The 8,767-nt window shown below is 39.9% G+C and overlaps 1 protein-coding gene across 1 annotated transcript in view; it reads right to left on the bottom strand.

Moving 5' to 3' along the window:
- Positions 1-262: 262 nt before the first annotated feature.
- Positions 263-8,767, bottom strand: part of Ttf2 (transcription termination factor 2) — a 38,682-nt gene continuing 30,177 nt past the window's right edge. Inside the window, exons 20-23 of the mRNA XM_078027086.1 lie at positions 7,463-7,613; positions 6,411-6,493; positions 5,016-5,090; positions 263-3,269 (exon numbers count right to left, since the gene is read on the bottom strand). Coding sequence (XP_077883212.1) covers positions 3,125-3,269; positions 5,016-5,090; positions 6,411-6,493; positions 7,463-7,613 — 454 coding nt within the window. The 3' untranslated portion in view covers positions 263-3,124. The remainder of the gene's footprint in view (positions 3,270-5,015; positions 5,091-6,410; positions 6,494-7,462; positions 7,614-8,767) is intronic.

The raw sequence follows: 8,767 nt of genomic DNA, 5'->3' as shown, positions 1-8,767 counted from the left end.
TCCTTGACATTGGTATTTTAGGTTTTATATCTTCTTGGTTCAATTTGGGTAAGGCACAAATGCCTAGAAATTTGTCAATATCGTCTAGATTTTCTGCTTTATTGGAATGTTTTCAAAATAGTTCCTAATGATTCCCTGAATTTCAGCAATGCCTGTGGTGAGATCTCCTTTTTCATCTCTGATTTTGATTTGAATCTTCTCTTTTGGTTAGTCTGCCTAAGAGTTTATCAATCTTATAGATATAGATGAAACATTCTCTAGATATCTTTTAAGTCATTTTTTTTATTAGAGAATTTTTTTTCCTTTTTTTAGTTTTATTTTTTTAATTCATGACAGTGGAATGCATTACAATTCTTATTACACATATAGAGTACAATTTTTCATATCTTTGTATTTGGAGTATTTTCACGCCGATTCGTTCATGCCAATTTATACATGTACTTTGGTTTTTTTTTGCGTTACAATTCTTATTACACATATATACCACAATTTTTCATCTCTCTCTGTGTGTATCTGTTTATACCCAATTCAAGTCTTCATACATGTTAGGCCCATTTGATTGATAGTATTTTTTAGGTCTGAAGAGTATTTACTTAATCTATGTGTGAATGGCCTACTGGTGAGAGAGGTGTGTTGAAATCACCCAGTATTAACGTATTGGAGTCTGTCTTGGACTTTTTTATCAAGTAGTGTTTGTTCTAGGTAAGTAGATGCACTGACAATGTTTTTGGTTTTTTTTTATTTTAAAGAAGAAAAAATAAATTTCCATAGAAAAACACAGTTTACATCCAGGACTTATACGCTGTGCTGGAAATGGCAGCCAGGGATTTACATTCCTTTCCTCCTCTGGTGATGAATCTGAAATGCCATCTCTATTGGTGTGAATTAGGTCATACATTTGTCCAACCTGGCCAGCCCACTTCCATAAACAGAGTTGGTGTGGATAATAAACATTTTGATAACTGGGGATAATAAACTTTCTTATATATTAAAAAAATATATACAGATGCAATGCTCTTTCCCAGCCTCCACACACTTCCGTTTTGTCTTGTTTCTTTTTTTGTGGTACCTAGGACCTTGTGCATACCAGGCAAGCACTCTACTACTGAGCAACATGCCCAGCCCTCTGTATTTTTTTCAGAATCCAAATTCTACAACCCTTTTCTCTTCCAGATTCCCCCCATAAATACATTATAAGATGATTCAAATTTGGGAGCTTCCAGAGCCTCATCTGAATGGAGACAAAAGCAGATGCGCCATCCTGGAGAACAAGCAGCAAAGTCCTCCATTTGCAAAATGGTCCAAAGTGAGTCATTTCACTGGGGAAAATGAATATATCTGATCTTGTAAACATCTCACTCAGGAAAAAGCATGCATGCATGAATTAAAAAATAGGCTTCTGGAAAAAACAGTTAGTTCCCTGCTACAAATGGAGGCTAAAGTCAACCAGAGGATGGCATCATTTGAGTCTCAAGAAAAATATCCTCACCAAGCAGGGAGTAGGGCGAGGTCTGGGAGGGTTACTCAGGATTGGTAACCTGCACAGTAGCAAAGACCATCAGCTCTCAGAGGCCATCATTACTTTCCTGAGGCTTATGACATCCAGAAACCTCTTCAAAGACTCATCTAATACAATCCCTCTGCTGACTATTTTTTGTTAGGGTTCTCTTTTTCTTGAAGTTTGTGGCCTAAAAACACTGATGAGTCCTGTGTCCAGTGAGATACACAATAACATGCCCATTCTGTGCAGGGATCTGCCTGGGGGCTCCCACTGACACCAAGATGAAGTCAGGCCAGGGACACCCGCTCAGGTCCGCTCTGTGCCCAGTGAATGTTGGCACCCCACTCCTCTGGCCATGACCCAGGGTCCTTATCCCTGTCCTGGACTCCTTACTTTGCCCTGGATGATGAGTGCTCAAGTCACTAGAACATAAAGCAGAAGGAACTAAGATAAAGCCAGGCACAAAATGACATGGGGCACAGGAGGCTCACCAGTCCCAGCTCCCCCGCAAGCTCCAGGAAAGCACCCACACTGTGGCCTCCAAGAAAGGCATGGGCATGCAGGAGAGTGCCCCAGGAGCACCCTGAATCTCCAACGCTGGCCAGGCAGCCCAGCTAACGGGAAACTAGAATTAGAGCTGAGTCAAAGGCCCAGATCAGAATTCTTCCCACCAGGGCCCCATTATATTTATAAGCCTTTAATATCTGGTCCTGAGAGGGAAGCTTTACTTGAACACTACAGTGTCTCAGTTCCTACTGTGACTGTGTTAACACAGGGTTTTGTTTCTTTATCCAACTTTGAGGAAATATTTCTATCTGGGAAGAACTACATGATTTTTTCTAGCAGAAATTAGGAAAGTAAGTTTTTAGGAATGTCTCAAAATTAAAAATAACAAAAACTAGGTGAGTAGCTCAATGGTAGAGCACTCCTGGGTTCAATCCCCACCACCATCAGCAACAAAACCTAAATGACATTTGATATTGAAATACTACTAGATGAAACAAATGATGTAAATACCAAAAAGACATGCTGGTACTAAACGGCACAGATACTTAACATCTATTTTATATGCAAAGCACCTCCCTGAAATTAATTCTGAGAGGGAGAACCACCTGGACTGCAATGGCTGCAGAGAATGGCTGGCCACGGAGATCGACGCTGCTCGGCCCAGAGGGACATTCGCAGGAGCATTCTCACCAGCACCAAGAGATGGAAAGATGGGTGGAGTCTGTGTCGGGGATGGTAATAACACTGCTTTTCCCAACAGCTCAGGACGGAGAAGAAACACAGGGTTTTTTGAGCTTTACTGAAGCTTAAATCCAATTCTGTGAGAGATGGCCTTCAAAACCATGTAGCTCCAAGGCATTTCTTTATCTGAAAAAATGGATTAATTTCTGTGCCATTCTTCAAATAAACTGGTTGATTAACATGAGTGCTGGTTGTTGAATATGATAACCCATCCTCAATTCTAGGGATAAGATTATTCCCCATTTTGAGAGGAGAGTGTTAAGGCTTGAAGGTGAAAAGGAACGCAAGAACAGAGCTCAGGGATTGTGCTAGGGTTTTAGTCCTGGACCCTACCACATCAGAAATGGCACTATTCGATACTCTATAGACAGGACCTTAGATGCCAAAAAGGATTTTGAGGTCAGCCAAGGTGAGCTTGGTGACAGATTCTCCAGACCCTGACAGAACCTGTTGTGCCAGATCTTTCTTTTTTTCCTGGAGTTGTAAGATGGTCTCTTCCACTGTTCCTTCACAAATAAATCTAAAAAAGCAAACAAATAAGCACACTCTCAGAAACTCAAAGCAGTGTATTTATATAACACATTCAAACTTCTATTATGTTCATCTTTTAATGAGATTTCTTTTAGGTTTCCTTAGGATTGAATAAGAACTCTGTATTTAGAGGATCCAAATACGCTTGACTAAATATATGCCCATTTAAAATATGTCTCTCAAATAGACTTGTGATTTCATTCTGCAGCTTAAGGTGATTGCTAAGACATTTAGAGAAAGAGCCATTGATGAATTTGAGGAGTAAAACCGCAGAATGAGATTGAGGAGTTAGGAAGAGCCCTCCAGGGGTGATGCAAAGGACAGGCATCAGTAGAGACAGAAAGAAAGGCGTGGCAGTGTGATGGAAAGGAACGGTCATCAAAAACATTCAGAAAACACAACTAGAGGACTTGGCATATGAGAAGTGAGACAGAGCGAGGAGTTGAGTTTCTGGCCTTTTGATTAGGTAAACAGTGGCACCTCTCACAAAGACAACAAATACAGAATAAAAAGTAGATTTGAGGTGGTGGAAAGAAGCAATTTCAGTTTGCCATCTTGACCCTGGAACATGTAATTGTACTTGCTACGTAGAGGGTACATCACAGGTATCCATTTTAGGAGCTGAATATACAAATGGAATAATTTATACAGATGAGTGTGTGGGTATCAGATTCAGATATTTAGCAGGAATTTGGATATCCAAAGCTGGAAGTTTGGGAGATAGTGAAACTATAGATATAGACTTTGGACTTACCAGAGTGGATAGAAATTTTAAGGCAAGGACATACCAGAGTGGGCAGAAAAGAAATTTAAAGAATCAATGTATTTGGAAAAGATTGGAAGTCACGGTGCCCCTTAGCAAGAGCAGCTTAAGTAGAGTGAGAAAGGTGAAAGCTAGTTTGCAAAGACTGAGGAATGAATAGGAGGTAAGCAAGTAAATCAGACAGCAATTTCCAAATTCTTCAGGAAACTTGGTCATGAAAAAGAAGGAGAAAAAGGGCCACAATGAGAGTGCTACATTGTAGCATTACGGCAAATTGTGTTGGTTTTAAAGACAGGAAGGTCTCAAATAGAGGAACATTTGGCGAAACAGTGAGCTTGTGCTCTTTTACAAGTCAGTGTCATAGAACAATGACTGAGGCACTGTGCCAGACTGAAGGAGACAAAGTTGTGACAACTATATGCTACACAGGATCCAGGATTTTATTCTGTTGTGCCACTGGAACATGTGGTAAAACTGAATAAGGTCTGCTGATAAGATAATAGTGTCACAGTGATAGATAAAAGCAGTAAGCAGTATCATAATTTTAGGAAATGTACACACTAAAATACTTAGGAAAAAGTAACATCATCTCTGCAACTTACTCTTTAATGGTCCAGAAAAAAGCTGATGCATATGTTTATGCACACAGTATAGGAGAACCTTTGGTACTCTTTTACTCTTCTTGCAATTTTTCTATATGTATGAGATTATGTCATAATGAAAGTTAAAAGCAAAAAAAAAGTGAGCCCCTTCACAGCCTACCTGAACTGTCATACACAAGCTTATTCCTCTCCGGCAGTGACCAAACTACAAGGTTATCTCAGATTATTTGTTTCTTTCCTGACTATGGTATGCCTCAGAAGCATCATGAGTAATGTGACCACCAAATACTTTACATTCTATTAAAACACTACCTAAAGAAGGCTTTCACAGAAACAGACACTAGGAATGGTCCTCAGAGCCCTTACTTACCTGTGTATCACAACATCTTTCTGCTGCCCTACTCGATAAATTCTGTCACAAGCCTGATCTTCAAGTGATGGATTCCTGTTAGAGAAGAGGTAACATTTAGAGGTTCTGACATCCTACACCAGAGACAGTAAACTATGGTCCATGGGCCAAATCTAGCCCACATACTGCTTTTGTATACATTTTCAGCTAAAAGTAGTTGCTTCATTTTTAAAACCCAGAGGAAGATATATGACAAAGAACTATGTGGCCAGCAAAGTCTGAAGTATTTGCAGAAACACTTTGTCAACTCCTATCTTAGGATACACTGGACCAAGCAAGATTAGTGCCAGCTATCATTTTGCCCTCTAGTGAGAAACTAGAAACTTTAATAAAAACTCTTAGCACTATCATCGGTTGATAACTATAAGTAACAAGGTCAAACCAATAGTCAAATACAGTCTTTAGCTAGCTGGATGACCCTGCGCAAGTTACCTAGTCTCAGCCCTCCAGGCTTCAGATGACTACATATAAACATGAGGACTGGCTAAATGTTCTGAAATTTAACTTTTCAACTTTAGTATTCTATGATTCAACTAAGAACACTTAATTTGTAACCTTCTTTATAGATCCTCCTTACCAAACTGCAATTAGTTTCTCATCTCACTTCTTTAAAATCTTGGATAACAATTCTCCATCTCAGAAAACAGCCTAATTCCTAGTATGCTTTCCTCACTACTATGTACATGGGAGCTTCAGGTACAACCTCCTGGAAGATGACAACAGGTTGGTCTGTCTGTACCAATTTGGGCAGCCTGGATAATTAGACACACAATCCCAACAATGGTACCTGTGCAGCAATCCCTGACTGGCATAACTATAAAACTAGAAAGTGGTAATTAATTATGAGATTTTTCCTGGTCATACACTAACTTACTCATCTTATCAATACTGTTGTGTTCCCGGCATGGACACAACATACAACAAATCCAAAGACTATATTAAGTGTATTTCTAACATAATTAGAAAATTTCTTCACCTTTTAATGGAGCTACATCCCCGGTACTGGAGTAATGCTTCTAAGGTTGAGATTCCCTAGGATTATATGTCTGGAATGTGGTTTTGTGGACAAGTAAAACTGGGCTCTTAGCTACGAGGAAAAGCTGTGCTCCCAGCTTCCAGGGAAATGGATATTAGACTAATGATAAAGTGAATGAGATATTTTAAGTAATCATTTGAAGCTTACTCAGGAATTCAGGAACACCGACTAGCCCTATATCCTGTTTAGACCTGCACCTATAGACATGTATGCACAGAGGCATCTCCATCAAAGAAGCAGAACACACTGCCTGTTGTCCCTCTAATCCACTGGTCTCCCTACCATGCTGTGACAACTCAAGATAAATCTTGAATCATTACCAGTGCATATCCAGAAGAAAAAGATGATTTCCTCCAGTTAGGTTTAGACCAACACCTCCAGCCAAAAGAGAGATTAGCATAACCTTCAAAGAGAAACATAACCATTAACTCTACACCGTCTTGGTCTCATAGTACATCTGCAATAATTTGGATTTTAAGTGTCCCTCAAAGATCCATTTTGTCAAGACCCAATTCCCCAGCATGGTGCTGTTAAGAGGTGGTGGAAACTTGAAGAGGTGGGGGCTGGTGGGAGGTCTTCAGGTCACTGGGAGTGTGCCCCTGAAAGAAATAATGGCCCCCCATCCTTTTCCCCTTCCTGTCTTTTCCTACTTCCTGGCTGTGAGGCAAGTCATTCTGCTCTGCCACATTTTCCGGCCATGAAATGTTGTCTCACCACAGGCCCAAAGGCGACAGGAACCATTTACCATGGACTAAAACCTCCAAAACAGTGAGATATAAACCTTTTCTCTTTCTAAATTAATGATCCCAGAAAGTTGTTAAGTGTGACACAAAATAAATACATTTTCCTTTCCTATCAGGTTTAAGCCCAAGATCAAAATAGAAAAACAATGTGTTCCTATCAAATTTTCTCCTGCTGTTATTTTTTAAAACATGCATTGACATCTCCCATGCTTCACCTCTGAAAAAACTCTCACATCTTTAAACTTCCCACTAACCAGATATGAGTATCCCATCAGAACCCTTTCCTCATTTGCCTTAATTCTCCTGCCTATCATTCAACTTTGCATATTTATAATCACATCTGACTTTGTTCTTCCATTTCTTTCCAGGTTTCCTCATATCAAAATCCTATTTATCCTTTAAGGCTTGACTTCTCCACAAAGATTCTCCTGCTCCTAACCAACTCTGCTCTGAGTCTCCTTTTAGTCCTCACATCTTAAGTACCCCAATAAATGTCTAATACATTTTAAACACTTGGTGAAATCAAAGCTGTGAATATTTTTAAGTTGAATTGCTGTATTGTCGTGCTCTCTGTATAACTGGGAACAATTTACTCCTTGGTTATAGAGCTCTGCTGTACCAGCTTGTACCTGAGGGCCCCTGCAATGGTTAAACGCCTCCACCAAGTCCATTCTCTGTTTGGGTTTGACGGAGCCATCAATGGTGGCATAAGTGAATCCATGCTTCTTAAGATGCAGTGCTACCACTTTCAGCATGCTGGTCCACTGAGAGACAATGACACTGGAAAGAAGGAGAAAATAAAAACCAACTACACTAACAGATTAAACAAACTCATCTGTAGGGTTTTAATGCCCTTGTTAATCTTAAGAGACAAAGAAAAGAAAAAAGTTACCTATGGGAAAAAGTTGTTCCTACAGTTTGGATGAGTGTCCTCCAAAGACCCACATGTAAGAATAGGTCCCAGGGAGGAAGTGTTAGGAAACGATGTGGACCCTTGAGAGGTAGGACCTAACAAAGTTGCATAGGTCACTGAAGGTGAGCCCACCAAAGAAATCGTGGGATCCCATCTTTTCCCCTTAGTCTCTCTCTGCTTCCTGGCTTCTGATTAACCATTTGTTCTGTCAATGCTCCTGCCATTGCCATTTGCTGTTCACAGAGTTCCAAACAATGGTGCTGCCCAATCTTGGACTTGAGCCTCCAGAACCATGAGCCACATCAAACTTCTCTATATTTCATAAGAAGCCTGTGTTAGTATATCATGTGGTGACATGAAGCACTATAGGCACACACTTAGGTTGTCCTATAAGCTTAAAATGCTTCCAGTTATTTTGAGACTTCATTCTTGTCTTGTACTACACAAAGTCAGAAAAAAAAAATAGTAGAATAAAATAACTACTCCAATTTCCTTTTATTTGGGGGCCTACTGCTCATCCAGAGATCTGTGTTCCTGCAGTAAATGGACACCACCCTGTGTCACAGAACAACATGGCACTAGGGTTCCTACCTCCCCAAGCCACATTTTTATTAAAGCTTTAAATGTTGAAAGTATTTCATATACACAAACGCTGATGTACAAAATATGTGTAAGGTGTAACAATGAGGAAATAATCCTGGTCTCCCCACCCAGCTTCAGAAGCACATCGGCAGTGCTGCTGCGGCACCCTGATTTTCCTATGTCACTCCCTGGCTTCTTTACTTTTAATCACTGTTTCAGATGCCTATCTTTCCCTGATCCTCTAGGGATGTCCTTTTCAATCTGTTCCACAAATATTTTAATTAGAAATCTTGGAGAATTTGTGATATAACCTCAGCGCTTTCTGCTGAGCATGACTTGAGGTCCTTGATATAAAAAGCTAAGATTTATGACTATCAGCAATATCAGATTTTCTTGCTTAATTATAACCAATGCTTAGATAATGAGAAAACACATTTAC

Source organism: Ictidomys tridecemlineatus, chromosome 11, assembly GCF_052094955.1.
Source record: "Ictidomys tridecemlineatus isolate mIctTri1 chromosome 11, mIctTri1.hap1, whole genome shotgun sequence".
In the NCBI taxonomy this organism is placed as follows: domain Eukaryota; kingdom Metazoa; phylum Chordata; class Mammalia; order Rodentia; family Sciuridae; genus Ictidomys; species Ictidomys tridecemlineatus.
This window is presented reverse-complemented; position numbering and strand designations above follow the sequence as displayed.